This window comes from Mauremys mutica, chromosome 13 (genome assembly GCF_020497125.1).
Source record: "Mauremys mutica isolate MM-2020 ecotype Southern chromosome 13, ASM2049712v1, whole genome shotgun sequence".
NCBI classification, from domain to species: Eukaryota; Metazoa; Chordata; order Testudines; family Geoemydidae; genus Mauremys; species Mauremys mutica.
The window spans coordinates 5,972,488-5,988,324 of NC_059084.1; the positions used below are offsets into that span (position 1 = coordinate 5,972,488).

At 44.3% G+C, this 15,837-nt stretch overlaps 1 protein-coding gene across 2 annotated transcripts in view; it reads left to right on the plus strand.

The window, feature by feature from the left end:
* Positions 1-8,861: 8,861 nt before the first annotated feature.
* The window catches only part of CHRNA4 (cholinergic receptor nicotinic alpha 4 subunit), a 33,409-nt gene continuing 26,433 nt past the window's right edge, over positions 8,862-15,837 (plus strand). For both annotated transcript variants that reach the window (XM_044985980.1, XM_044985981.1), the window contains exons 1-2: positions 8,862-9,372; positions 10,799-10,950. In XM_044985980.1, coding sequence (XP_044841915.1) covers positions 9,312-9,372; positions 10,799-10,950 — 213 coding nt within the window. In that variant the 5' untranslated portion in view covers positions 8,862-9,311. The remainder of the gene's footprint in view (positions 9,373-10,798; positions 10,951-15,837) is intronic.

Sequence of the window (15,837 nt, forward strand, 5' to 3'; positions counted from 1 at the left end):
CCTACACTACAGTCTGCAGTCAGGCTCCCTGACAAGGTTGTATTTGTAGGGTAGGCGGGGCCTGTGGCTAAGTGATTACCAGGGAGTGAAGAAGATGGACTGTGTCAATCAATCAACTCCAGATTTCATCAGTGAATAAATTGGGCCGCATTTGCCCTTCGGTTGGCAAGGACACGCGCCTAATTTAGATCCACAAAGCCGAGCAATGAAACCAAAGATATCCTTGGAGAACAAACTTGTCTAGAGAGCCATGCTTCTGTTCTCTAATTTAAAATCCGTCAGCTTAGATCCCAAGGGAGGCTAAAGCTGCCTCCCTTGTTCTTCCCCTCCTCCCCCCACCATTTATAATATCTGGCATTTACAAATAAGACTTTGAGGTTTGTCTCATTTGTTATATTAAGCTGCTCATAGCCTTAAAGATGGTTTGTGCCATGTTGCGTAAAGTGGCTGCAGTGCAGGGAGGCTTTCCGTCTCCTCCCCCTTCCTGGTGGCACTTGACCCCTGGAGAGCTGTAAATACAATGTGCCAATCTCAGAACTTTATTACAGGGCCTAATCCTGCAAGGTGCTGAGCACCCGTAATAATTTACCGGCTTGTAAGGCAGCACAATAGGCGAATGCACTAGGGCCCCTGCACTGAGTCGACTCCTAATCAGCTTGTGGACAGACGGGAGAGTTAGTGATCTTGCCCTAGAGTGGCCTGTATATTTATTCTCTCCACACATCTGTCACATATTTCATAATCGTTCACATGCTCCCAGGACTGGAACGGCGGGGGCTGCTGTAGGTCAGGATCGTGGCGCATTGGCAGAGCTGCCTGGAAGAAGCCGGCGAGGACACCCTCTTGCACTGGGCATGGCTGAGAACCTTCACTAAGAGGCTGTCAGCGTCACAAGCACTGAAAGCACTGCGTTAATAACACCTTCATTGCGATGCAAGCTGTACTGGGAAGAAATAAAGAGAGGGGCAAACAATTTAGTCTGGTTACAGGCTTGTCACAAGCACTCACACAAACACGAGCACAGAGATTAAGCCCTCTACATTTTAAGACCCGTGTCAATCCGTAACTATTAGCCATTCCCTTTCTTTCTGCAACAGGTGCCAATCTCTTGCTTGGCGGCTGAGTGCTGTCCCGCTACCCCCGTCAGTTAGCTGCAAACATCCTTCCTGATGTTTGTCCCTAAAAAGAGAGCAAGGTACAAAATATTTCAATTGTACTTTAACAAGCAGGAAAGGGTAGTGAAAACCAGCCCTTTATCCGGAGGGTAAATGATCTTTATCTTGACTCTGCTGCTGCTGCATCAGCTGGAAATTCTCTCTGCATCTTTCATAGCTGGCATGATGCTGGAATGAACGCAGCTTTGGAAGAAATTCAGTTCACACTCTTTGTGATCTCGAAGGGTACTGGCAGCTTCTTCTGGAAGCCAAGAATGAGATGGGCATAATTACAGCAATTATTAAAGGGAAATAATACGCTGGAGCTCTATGGGCATGATGAGAATATGATGATGATATATATAAAAAGCTTTAGTGCATGTACAGTGGCATTCTATCAATGATATCAGATGGAATTGGTGCCAGGCAGTCATATTGCTGGATAACTGGCTATTATTCACCAATGAAAACTTGGTTTCTCAAAGCGGACACTGAAATCTGTTGTTTTACAGCTGCGTTACCGTCTTTGTCCTTAGACACTGAGCATTGTGATGAAAATGTTTCAGTATATAATAAGGAATAAAAATGAAACAGATGCACTACATCCATCCGACGAAGTGGGTATTCACCCACGAAAGCTCATGCTCCAAAATGTCTGTTAGTCTATAAGGTGCCACAAGACTCTTTGCTGCTTTTACAGATCCAGACTAACACGGCTACCCCTCTGATAAATGAAATGGATGAAATTCCAGCCACCCAGAAAAAAAAATCACCATTCCTTAAAAAGAACAATACTTGTGAATATTATGGATTCTGATTGGCTTAATCACGTCATGTGAGTTTTCTACGCCAGTGGTTCTCAAACTTTTTTCATTTGCAGACCCCTAACAAGTTTGAACGGAGGTGCAGACCCCTTGGAAATCTTAGACGTAGTCTGTGAACCAAAGGTTGAAAACCTGTGTTCTAAGCCAGTTATACTACAACAGATTACTGATGTAAGGCTACAGGATAAGGAGATCCTTGCTCAAGCCCACATCATCCTTCTCCAATTATTACTATTTGCTTAGGACACATCCATACTCTCCTCACCCCTCCCACATGAGGTCAGTTCCCACTGGGGGTTAGGTACATCTGCCTCCTTCCTGGAAACCTGTGGACCAACTCTCTTCAGGGTGCTACATGGGTAGTCATGGGCCTCAGGCTGAGTCAGGTCAGGGTAGGCTGGGGGTGGATCCCTTTCTTCCCCACCCACCCCTGCACATGAACATGCTCCGTGACCTTTGCTGCAGGAAAACACTCCCATCTATGGACAGGCACAGTCAGGGGAGGCATTGATAGTGTGACTCCATTGGCACTGTACTGTCAGGGAGCACTAGGGTTCCTACCTCCTGGGATTCACAGGGTTTGGGGCTGACCCCCAGTTCATTGGTGGGAGCAGGGCCGCCCCACTCCTCAACCCCTTACAGAATGATGTGGGGGGGATGCTCCACAAGGGAATCCTCCCAGAGGTCTTCTGCTCCTCCCAGATCCCCTCCCCTGGGTATTTCTAAGGTGATCTGGCTCTTTGATTGTTCTCAGTTCCAGATGAGGGAGCCCTCTCTGAAGTCAATGGCAGTTCTTCTGGGTAAGGGCTGAGTGAAAACTGAATAAGACAAATAGGCTCTGGGCTCCACACTGGTGCTTCCCCTTCCACCGGGGACAAATACCCAGTTGTTCTGGAATAACAGAAATAACGCCGAGTCATTTCAGCACAGCTATTTTTATTTCTATACAAAAGCCTCTTCTGCCTGGGACGATGTTTGATTCTCTCGGGAATATCCTTCAAGATCCACTCATGCCTTGTGGCCACGCTGAGAGAAATACCGGGCCAGATTCTCAGCTGGTGTAAATCAACGGCGTTCCAGTGAGGTCAACAATACTCTTCTGATTGACACCAGATGAGGAACGGCACCCATTCTGCTTAGAAACCTTTCTGTACCCACAGCCCACTGCAGTCCGCTCCCCTCATCGCTTATGTTTCAGCACATTTGCATTGAAAAAGGATCTCCTTCCCTGAAGTGTTGGCTTTGTTTCCTGCTGCTTATTCCTCACCTGAAGTCAGAATTCTTTGCTGGTGACAAAGCAATCGACTGCTGCAGAAGATAAATCTTCTTTGTGAGGAAAGAATGAAGGGAGGAAAAGAAAGAAAACCGGCTCTTTAGGGAACAAGGCTTTGAACTCCAGGAGAATGTTTTCCAAACTTCCCTTGTGTGAAGCCCAAGTAAACAGACTTTGCATGGAGGGAATATTATTACTTATGTAACATGAAAGATATGCACAGTGCTTTACTAAACAGATACAGATGGAGGCCTTGCCCTGGAGAGCTCACAATGCAGGCTGAGATGAGAGCGGGAAATGACAGCAAAGCAGGGAGCGCAAAAGCAAAGACAATCAAATTGTGCAGTCCCTTGAGGGGAGCGTGCATGTGTCTTGAGGGTTACATCGGGAGCCTGTGTGCATGTGTTTTGTTACTACATGAGATTACTGGGGCAGGGGGTTAAGCACCCGACTTTCCTAGACTTTCAGTGGGAGTGGGGAGCCTCTGTCCTTGGTGACTTTGAAAATCCACCCCATAGTTGAGAAACTGCCTTCAAGAAGGAGCTTTTGAGAAAGGCTTAAAAGAAGGAACCTGAGCAGGAGTATTCAGGGTTCTAAGCGCTGGTGGCTCTGGGGCATGGGAACATGCCTCTGAGAGAAACGGGGAGCAGCTAACAGCTTGGCCTGCGTGAATTCTCCTGCCAACTCTATGAAACAGAATTGCAGCTCTTCCTTTTCGTTTGGTGTCTTCTGCCCCTCCAGGCCTGTAGGATCTCTCCCTAAGTAACCGCAGCTACGGTGCTCATTGTTCTCGTAGGTGCTCTTTGTAGAATGCTCACATGGCGCGTCCCGAAAGGAAAGCTGTGCTAAAGGAGAACAACAGTGATTGCAGGGCAACACAGTGCAGAAATGGAGTGACAAGTGGTCTTCATAACTAGACTTCATCTTTGTCATAGAACAGGGTGGGCTGAAAGGGGCTTTCTGAAGGAGATGCGTGGCGGAGCCTTGCCTATGCTAACATTACTCCAGGTATGAAGGGCATGGAGCATGGCACAAAGGCAGGAGAGAGCAAGGGAGACACAGGGACTCTCTCAGTGAGAAGGTGTTTAGTGGAGATGGAGGGCAGAGATCCATAGATCCCAAGGCCAGGTCAATTATGATCCTCTAGTCCAGGGTTTTTCAAACAGGGGTCGCCGTTTGTGTAGGGAAAGTCCCTGGCGGGCTGGGCCGGTTTGTTTACCTGCCCCATCCACAGGTCCAGCCGACCGCGGTTCCCATTGGCCATGGTTCACTGCTCCAGGCCAATGGGGGCCGCTGGAAGCAGCGCAGGCCGAGGGACATACTGGCTGCCGCTTCCAGCTGCTCCCATTGGCCTGCACTTTGAGAGCACTAATGTGAGCCCTGCAAGCCTGAGTCTATTGACCAGAGCTGGGAGGCTTGCTGCTGTGGGCTATGTAGACATACCCTCAACACCTCCCTTTCACATCGACTTTAGAGGGTGCAATCAGTGCACTCTGTGCAAACATCAACTAACAAAGAATTAGAGGCCATGGCTCAAAATGTGACCGGCAGTATTTTGCTTGGCTAAACAGCCAGGAACTTCTGATTGTCAAACGTTTACTGCAGTAGAGTAAGAGGTAGGAGATAACTAGGGTAACAGCTAGTATTGTGGCAGGAACACATTTCAGAAACATTGTATAGGGAAAACATGGCAAGATGAGACCCTGGACATGGAAAGAGAAGGAGAGAGAGGGAGGGAGAAGTTGAAGATGAATGAGCAATCACTCACAGCCAGGAATCCAGCGGCAGTAGGTAATTACCCATATGCTTTAGCTTCAACGTCAATGTCACAAGGCCAAATGTCAATGTTCTTCAATCTCCCTGAGAAATTCAGGTAGCCAGGATGCTTGTACTTGCTAAAATTTCTCCCCCCACCCCCACCATCATAGATACGTTTTTGAAGGCCAAGTGATGAGAGTAAATCCAATCTCATGCTTCAGAGTGTGAAATGATCAGCTGCAAGCAGCAGGACATATGTTTTTCTCCCCATGTACCATTGTACAATTTGCTACGTGCTAATGTTTGGCCACTATTGAGTGGGGCAGGGTACCACACTAATTTCGACCAGCTCAGTGGTCTAATGAAATCTGACAAATCCCATGTTCTTATCATAGGATCTGCCCAGGCGAAGAACAAGCATGTTCAGAGTAGATACATTCCAGTTCTGAAATTATTGAGTCCTAAAGATTAAAAACATCCTTGTTATTCAATACATTCCAGTAAATCAACAGAAGACATTATGGTTTGGCTGCTTGTATATCACTTATGCCATCCAGCTCACAGCTCAAGTCTGAGACTATTAAAATCTAGGGGGAAAATGCTGTTTCAATTACATTTGGCAAAGCTCTTAACCCCAAATAGCTTCGGTGTCAGTCCAGCTGGCCATACATTTGTAATGCCCAGATGATCTGTATGATGGTCTAAATTCTTTGCAAATAAATAAAGATATTAATAACGTCAGTCTCAGTCTCTCATCCTTGGATTAGACTAGAATCAGGCTTTAGGTGGGATCTTTCCCATTTTTCAACTGAAATTAATTTAAAACTATTATTTAAAGGTGCATAGTTTGTCCCAGGCATGCTGAGTTTCTTGTACATATTCCAGCAGAAAACTTTGTCTTCCGAATACATACAGGAGCGTATGGAAATTTTGTTATGGACCAATGATGCAGAAAGGAATTGGCGGTGAGATTGAACAAGGTCACTTCAAGGTGCAGAAATATTTGTAAAATGTACTCCCTTCCCCACATCATATAAAAACAGGGCGGGAGGGAAGGGGAATAAACTCTTCACTTATAGGGAATGATGAGGTGTGATTGATCTCTGCAAGAATGAAATCCATTTTTAATCAAAATTATTTATAGGGTTAACCCAAAGGCCGTACTTGCCAGCCTGCTCCATAGCTAAGCAGCATGGACTGTGACATGTTGAAGATGGATGGAGTATTTCTACAGTAGTTTGAATCAGCTTCAAACTCCTGTAGCTAAGGAGACTGTATCACTCATGGACAAGATTTTCAAAAGTGACTGGTGATTTTGGATGCCTCAAGTTCTGAGTGTTCAACTACTGCCTCTCACCAATATAGTCTCATTGCTTCCTTGTACCCCTTGTCTGTCTTCATCTGTTGTCTCATCTTATACTTAGATTGTAAGCTCCTTGGGGCAGGGACCATCTTTTTGTTCTGCTCCTGTATAGCAGCTAGTGCAATGGGGACTTGGTCAATGACTAGGGCTCCCCTGCACTGCAGTAATACAAATAAATACATAATAAATATTCATATTAATAACGCCAACCACAACTTAAACAGCGTGATTTTCCAATAGTGGTAAGTACCCAACTTCTAAAAATCTGGCCTCTTTTAAAAATCTTGGCCTAGTGTCCCATTTTTTCCTCAAATGGGAATTTGAAGAGACCTGTCATATTTGGTATCTATTGGTTGAAACGCTAAACCTATTGAAATCAATGACTTCCTTGTTTACCTGCATGTATGCACCTCGCACAGCCAGACACCACAAGAATTTCAATTTAAAGCCACATGTGCAAGGAAATTGCAGAAACCTTCACAGATCTCTTCAGAATCAAAAGACACATGATACAAGGAAGGCTGGTGTCCTGGTTAATGCATGGAGCTGGGACTCAGGAGACCTGAGGTCAGTGACTGCCTCTGCCACAGACTTCTACATGACCCCGGACAAATCACTGACATTTCTTTGTGCCTCCACTCCCTATCTATAAAATGGAGATAATATTTCCTTGTCTCACAAATGTGTTGTGGGGATAAATTCAATGTTTCTACGCTGCTCAAATAATATGGGGATAGGGGCCAGATAGGTATCTAGGTGATAGATAGAAAATAAATTTTTACCTAGGTATAGGGTTGAGATCTTCCAACCCTTTCCCCTAGACACTAGAGGAAAATATGATGCAATTTCCAGGTAAAATAAAGGAGTTTTGAATTTCTCCAAAGGGATAAATGACTGTGTCTGATTGTCTGGAGGAATTTACAAGGAAACAGTGGAGTAATCAGAATCCTGAGTACCTGCAGGTGTCAATGTTATAGACACTTGTTGACTTTTTCTTCTGCGGGCAACTTAATCCAGAAGGAGACAGTGGGAAATTATTGCTGCTTCATAGACTAATGATTGCATTTCCACGAAGAAGGGCACCAGCTGGCTAAGGGGACATGTCACAGAGAGTTCTTGGCCCTATCAGGGCCTGATCCTGTGGGGGAGCTGTCATTCATTTCCATTGCTGCCAATGGGGAAGCCTGGTGCTTAGTGCTTCGAAGCACTGGACATTCAGGAGGTATCATGAGTAGCAAGCCAGAATCTTTGGCCAGGTTCTTTGAATATTAACCCTGATCCTGGAGAAGGAATAATACGTAATGTACGATGCAGTGTTGGAACATTCTGTTCTGTAATTTTCTCTCACTTCTTTCTTTGTATATATTATTGCCAGAGGAAGCCCATGGAATTAGCCCCCTTCTGAAGAAGCACATAATGTTCGGATGCCACACTGATGGGTGTAATATAAAAGAGAAGAGAAGTTGGACTAGATGACCTCCTGAGGTCCCTTCCAACCCTGATATTCTATGATTCTATGAAGTTTGGCAGTGCACATTGATTTTACTCATGTTTTTAGAATAGATTCAATGTCTTGGGTTGCTTTAAACCTACCTATTGTCAGTCACATAATCCAATGTTATAAAAGACCTAGGTATTATTTTTGTTCTGTGTTTCATTAAAAGGCACCTGATATGCTTTGGGAGAAAGGAAACTATATATATATATATATATAAAAACTATGGATTTATTATTAGAACAGACTTTGATTAACTTTACAGTGTGGAAGTAATTAGCTAGATCTGTAAATACAATCAATTTCCTATCCTTGTGGAAGTAATCATAACATCATAGCAGGGGCAAGCTTAAAGTGAAACAGAAAGGGCTCAGTTCTGCATTCTGGTGACCACTGAAATCATTAGAAGCAGTGAGTTGGTTTAGGGCCAGATTGCAACTCCTTTACTCACAGCAAATAATCCATTACTCCATAGGTAGCAACATTGACTTCAGCAGGACAGTTTTCAGCATAAAGTTGTATTCAAGTGGGCCCCTTACTCACAGTCTTGATTAGGATGTTGTCTGGGATAGGGACTGTCTTTTTTAATGAAATGTTTGAACAGCATCTAGCACTATGGGTCTCTTGCACAATAATAATATGCAAGGAATAAAAAAAGGTCAGGTCACAGACACTTTCCTTTCCCTATTGCTTTCAAAATATAGTGTAAAGAACTGCTGATCAAAAGTTAATTTTATGGGGTAAGAAATAATAATTAACTGGAGATCTGGGCCTGCTCCATTCAGATCTGTATTGGGGTTCAGGCACCATAAAGACTGCAGCTGAACCAAATTCCCTTCCAGTCTGGAGCCCTGGCCTTTGAGAATCACCCCCGTTCTAAAAGTCTCCCTTTCTTGCAGCCTGTTTGCTGAAGTACACGGATTCTCTCCTCCCCCTTCTTTAGACAGGAGGTGGGCAGGTCCAAGTGGATTAAATATGCAAACACACTGTACTATCTCCCTCTGTTCTGCCAAGGGCTTTCACTGGCTTGCATGGACCATCAGCAGCGACCAATCTGAGCAAAGAAAAACCAAAGGGGGGAACCTGCAGTAGCTCTGCTATGAAAATCAGGCAGCAAACAAACTAAGCAAGAGAAAGCGGGGAGGAGACTATCAAAGGCGGGTGTGTGGTTAAAAAAAGAACTTGCAGGGGCACCTGTGAACCCCTTAAAGTAACTGCGTGGATTTGTGTCCTAGGGAAGAGAAAGCCTCCCCAGGAGGAAGAGCTGGAAATTGCTGTGAGCAGGAGGAGGCAACTCAATCTCCCACCCCCTCCAAGAACCTGGTGTGTCCGTGTGAGGGAGAAAGGAGTTTGGGGGAATGAAGCTGGAAGATCCCGAGACTCCGAGAAGAAAAGTTGCTGCGAAGGGGGACTCTGCAGTCTAGAAACTGAGCTCTGCTCCGCGATGGGCTTTCTGGTTTCTAAAGAAAACCTGCTCCTCTTCCTCTGCGCCAACGTCCTCCCTGGTAAGTTTCCCTACGACCTTGGCCAATTCCCCCTCACTGCTCCCCAGCTGGAGATTGTCCCATTGCAGCAAGGAATCCCCCCCCCCCCCATTAAAAGAACCACCTGCTCCTTTCCATCAGATCCCTCGGGGATCCCCCCCGCCCCCTTGCCTGACTGTCTTGCTTTGTGTTTATTCTCTGCTTCTTGGGTGGGAAAGGGTTAACCCCCCCCCCCACATGGGATTTAAACGCACGAGTCCTGCGCTCCCTCGCTGGTGGCTGGTCCCCCCGGCGAAAGGCAGCGGGTTACTGGGTCTCCCAGCTGCAGCTCAGGCGGACGGGGATGTGCGCTGGGCGCTCACGTTTTTCTGTAACCCGGGGCAGACTAACCCATAACTAAGGACCACGGTGCCTGGGGGCTGGAGAGGGGCGGGAGAGCCCTGGGCTGAGTCCCCCACTCGCCCCAGATCCTCCCACTGCCTCCCTGGCCTTTGTGCACGTTCAGCACCGGCCAGGGACCTTTCCTGGCAGCTGCCTCCGCGATGCTTTAATTTTTAATCAGCGGAGTGAAGGGGGAGCCAGGCTCTGCAGCCTCCAACTTTCCAAGTCATCAGTGAGGGGGCCTGCGTGCTCCTGAGCCAACTCCCGCACCAGCCCCGCTTCGCCTTTGTCTCTACGACAGCTGCCCAGATGTTGTCGCCAGGAGTGACCTGAGTTACTGGTCCAGGACATTCCTGCTTTGCTCAGGGGGTTGAAATTTGGTCTGATGGTGGTCGGTTTTTGATGTGTTTGATCTCCATAATCACAGACTCTCTCTCGCACACGTGCACACACACACACACACACACACATATCCCTGAACTGATGTCCTGGTCCTATTTCCCCTCCTCCCCCCGAACACCTCTTCTTGCCCTGGCCAGAGCAAGTGGTCCTTTCATATGCCCCACTCCATGCTTCAAAGCCTGACACTTGCTGATATTCTCCCAGCTGTTCAAGCACGGGACTGCCACAAAGAGGCCGAAACAATTTAACAGGAGAACAGTCCACGCAGTGTATTTCAAGTGCTTTTTAACAATCTCACCACCCCCAAGACAGTTCCTAGATGCTGTTCCATGCCACATTGTGAACTAACCATGGTAGATGCTGAAAGGCGCAGGCCACTCCCACTGGGGTGTCCTGTCACTGCCATGTCATGCCCATCTATATTCTTTCCTCCTCTACCTGTCTGCATTTCTAATGTGCCCATCACCGTGGTATCTAGGTGCTGTACATATATAAGTAAGACTTGCATCATAGTGTCTCTGCCAAAGGACAGAAGGGCTGGGGCCTATTCAGGGAGAGAGGAAGATGAAGCACTCCCCTCCTCTCCCGCACACCAAATGTCTCTGCTCCCGTCTTCCTAACTTACAAACGTTTCACACTTTCATGTCTCGCACTTTCCCTGCAGTGTGCAGCCATGTGGAAACCCGAGCCCACGCAGAGGAGAGACTCCTGAAGAAACTCTTCTCTGGCTATAACAAGTGGTCCCGACCTGTAGCCAACATTTCAGACGTGGTCCTGGTCCATTTCGGATTGTCCATTGCGCAGCTCATTGACGTGGTAAGTGAACTTGACTGTACCTACAAGCAGTGGAGATTTTAGGGGTCATGGGTGAGGGGTGATTCCAGATGCAAGCCAGCGTGTGCAGTTTTTGCAGACTTATTTCATGAATATGAATATTTTACTGACACTGAAGAACAGTTATCCATATGAACAAGTTCTATTGAAACTAATGGGAGAACTCATGCGGATAACTGCTCATCAAGGTGTGCAGTCTGGTGGTCTTGTATTATTTATAGTAAAAATCGTGATGCCCTTTCTGAAACCAAGGGAAAGTCCATGGTACGCCTCTATCCCAATATAACATGACCCGAGATAACACGAATTTAGATAGAACGCGGTAAAGCAGTGATCCGGGAGGGCGGGGCTGCGCACTCCAGTGGATCAAAGGAAGTTTGATGTAACGCGGTTTCACCTATAACACGGTAAGATTCTTTGGCTCCCGAGGACAGCGTTATATCGGGGTAGAGGTGTATAAAATCCATAGATCTATTAAGCTCAAGGGGAGTTTTGAGGGAATGAATTTTGGCTGAGTAAGAAACAAGTAAGGTGTTTAGAATTTGATCTATAATTAGAATTCATAATACATAATCCTCACAAATAATTTACACATCTATTATTTATCTTATTCAAGGATCCCAAAGTTCTTTCTTCACATGGAAAGTCCATCTACTGCTTTGAGGCATAGTGCCTGAGAGAAAATGTTCCTGCATGTTTTCTCAAAGGGAATCGACATGTATACAAAATATAGATGACATACAAAATGGATTGATTTTTATTATGAGTCAGGCATATGCATTGGCGTGGTATTTAAAGGACATGATTTTATGGCACTTGGAGCTCAATTTTCAAAGAAGAAAACAGGTGCATGATTCCACACCCACACAAATCTGCATTTTACAGTTCTAGCATGATTGTATGCACAAGTACCAGTTTGCACATGGAACTCAGATAACTAATTTTGCATGCCAGTGTGTGTGTCTGTGTGCATGCATACCTGTTTTGAACATTACATTTTTGGAAGCTTTCTGAATTATTTCTTAAATAGAAAACTATATGTACAGTATGTTCTTATGTATGTAACAGAGAGAGAAGAAAGATAATACAGGATGGTGTAGTATAGTACACAAGAATGATTGGCATGAGTTTGTGCTTATACGCAAACAGTAAAGCTATAAATAAATTTTACAGATCATTCCAGATGAGTGCTTATTAACCCTTTATTCCATACCACACCATCATGTACTCTCTCTATGCCACCTATGTAACAGAATCACTATTTTTGAAATGGATGAGAAAGAAATATTGATGCTAACTTTCATATTCCTCCCTCTGAGAAGCTAGGCTGCCTGTATCCTGGGTTCAGCCATATGTGACTCAGATAAATATTCCAGCTAATACAATTTACAGACCTCTTAAAACACCTGTAATAGTTTTTCCACCCATAATGTTATCATGACCCCTATGGTTCTTCCACTCAGATTGCCGAGTTCTATTGAGAAGAATAGACGGTCCCTTTTCCAGTAGTAAGAAGGTCCAATTTCTAGCCTTCGTGAGTCATGAGATCTCAGGCCTTAAACTTCTCCCTGGTTGAATATTGTCCATATTGGGCCTCATGCCATTGTAATTTAGAAGGGGAAATTCTACTTTTGGGTGGAAATTAGAAAATGGTTCTGGGGTGGGTGGTTTCAAAGAAGGGTAGTTCTTTGAAGCTGCATTCATGTTTGGGATGTTAGAGGTAGTCGCAGGTAGACTAGATTAGTGGTTGGAGTACAGGAGAGAGGATTATAGATTAGTGATAGATGCACATGGTTCCACCATTTATCACATTTATATGTGGCAAAGATATCTGTGCAGTATACAATTTAATATAGGTATTTGAGAAATGAATGGCATATGTGCCTGAGGGGTTGTGTATCTTTTTATATATAAGCCTTTGCTCAAACAACTTCAAAAAACAGAGCTTGGCATTGATTATTATATTATTATTGTGATAGCAGCTAGGAGCCCTAGTCATGGACCAGGACCGCATTGTGCAAAGTGCTGTACACACACAGAACAAAAAGGCTGAGGAGCCCAAATCTGTCATTGGTGGTATTAGGTTGTATGCATTGCATCTGAATAATTGATAAGATTAAAGATGGTACATCAACGATTGTGGTGGCATAAGAGATACTTTCTATTATGCAACTGCCCAATCATGGATGGTGAGATCAATACTTGTGCTTTTCTTGTCTTACCTAGGAAGAATATACCCTGTAAAAGTCATATTCTGGCGTTTAAAACTGCAGTCGACATGCAGGGCTGTAAAGCAGCTGAGATTTAGTTAATTATTCCCCGTCTCCTTCAGTAAGGTTCTCTGGTTCCTGTATAACTCTTTCCCTGATAGGATTCCTGTATCATCTTCCCAGTCCAGCTGAGTTTAACAGACGTTTAACAATCCCCCTTCTTACCACAGGAGCATTTCTTAAGAAAACTTAGCATGATTGTCAGACATGGAGTTAAAAGCGCAGTCTTCCCTTTTCAATGGAGTTCGCTTCTCCTCTAGACACATCTCAATGGCAGAAAGTCAAAGAAAGCAAAACAGGATCAATATTCAAATCCTGACTCGGTCTGACAAAAGCCAGAAAACTCAAATCAAATCCACTGTCCTGCTGTATCCTTACTTCACCCTGTTGTGCTGAGGTCAATTTGATACTGGCAGGGCCGGCTCCAGGTTTTTTGCCGCTCCAAGCCAAAAAAAAAAAAAAGCTGGAGTGCCGCCCCTTGAAAAGTGCCGCCCCAAGCACATGCTTGGGATGCTGGTGCCTAGAGCTGGCCCTGGGTACTGGACTAAGTGACTATGAGACTGAGACATGGGTTTCAGAACAGACTAGATAGAACCCATTTACCTCTTACGCCCCTCTTTGCTGCAGCATATTCACCTTGGGAAAAGAGACTGTGCAGTTAAACTCCACCCTCAACTGTGTTGCTACCACAACCCCTCTGTTAATAGTGAGCTACTTTCGCTCAAAAAAGTCCTGACATCTGAGCTCTTTTGAAGCCAGGCCAATGAGGAGACCAAACAAACAAACAAAAATCATTAGTTTTGCTGTAGCACCTTAAACTGTGAGAACCGAACGGAGTCCAAAGCACTTTTCTTTGGGTATTTACACAGAAGCTGTAATTAGCATGCAAGCAAACTAGCAAACATTAAGCAGTTCAATTAAATTGTATTAGTGATAGCTGAGCAATCTGCATGCCTTGCATTGGATTTCACTTATTTATACATAGTTATATTTTGTAACTTAACACTCCATTCACGTTTAGCACGCACACAGAGCTGTATAGATCATCAGAGATATCATCAGGTTGTGTGTTTGCAGAATGACTCACATAGTTTTGGTCCCTAAAGTGAATTTGTAGTGTTTTAAGTTAACATATTTGTGGAAATGTAAATATTGCAGATGCCCAAGTTTTCAGAACTGCACATACAAAATGCACATGAACGCTGCTTGATTGCACACTAAGACATGCTAAATGTGCAGACAAAGGACTAATTGCACATGCAGCTGGCCATGTACACATGCTTACTGTGTTTGTGTGTGCAAATGTGGTAAATGCACACAGAAATGATCAAATATACATCTAACCAGCTAAGTGCTTAATGCGTTTACTGCAACTGAATATCTGTTGTGTTTATACAAGGAAATATTTCCCAAAGTGCCTAAGGTGGCGATTCTCAAAGGCAAAAATGACAGTTAAGCGCCTAACTCTCCTTGACATCTCTGAGGCACTTTTGAAAATCTCGACTCCAGTGACTTATGAGCATAAGTACCTTTCAGTGGGACTTAGGCTCTTAAGTAGAGCTGGGTGAATAATGGATTTTTCAGTTCACTGGCAGTTCTGAAAAATTAAAATAATAATTTCAGGTCAAACCAAAAATTAAATGTTTATACATTTTTGGCAAATTGAAAAGTTGAAAAAAATTGTTTTGGGTCAAATGAAATGTTTCATTGTGGTTTAGAGCACTTTAAAACATTTACCCTTAAAAAATAAAACAAAAGAAAATATCTAAATGCAAATCCATTTTGAATTGAAAAATCAAAACATTTCATTAAAAAGTCAAAATGAAACGTAGATATTTTCAGAATTTGGGGTTTGTTTTTTCAGAATGAACAATTCAGCGAAATGGACATGAATTTGTGAAACATTTTGGCATCACTGAATCTACTTTTTCTGCCAAAAAAAAAATGTTTTGGTTGAAAAGTTTTGGCCAGTTCTGCTCCTGAGTCCCTCAGGCACTTTTGACATTTTTACCTGTGGTCCTTATTATACTGGAATCGAAGCAACAACCAACCTAGTACTTACGTGCCCAAAGTAGATGCACAAAATGCACGTTAATTTCTGAGAATTGGAGCCTTAATTCTCTCTAGATATAAAAAAATGCAAGACAGATTCTTTTAAAAAAAAGAATGAAGCTGTGTTGCACTCAGAAACAGGTCTTGGGAGGAGCGAATTACTCAAGAGATTAGAGGATATAAAGCCTTTAATTTCTTCTTGACCAGTTCAAATCCAGCCCAAATTGGTAACAATCAAAAGTTGTCACCTCCTGATGGCTTTTCATTGACCTCTATGAAAGATCCCTATGGACAGATGTCCCATCTGCAAATGCTATTCTCACTGGTGGCACCAGTTGGCACCTTTATTGGCAGTTCCATAAGAAAAGCCAAGGATTGAACAAGCAATGGAGACTGAGCCACCATCTCTTTAGACGGTCCCTGCAGGTTAGATCTGGCAGGACACTGAGGGGAAGATTTCACTGGCATTGCATCTCTTGTGGATATAAAGAGGGTTTCAGTCTCCAACAGCTGCCAATTTAGCTGTCACTTTTTATCAGTGCTAAAT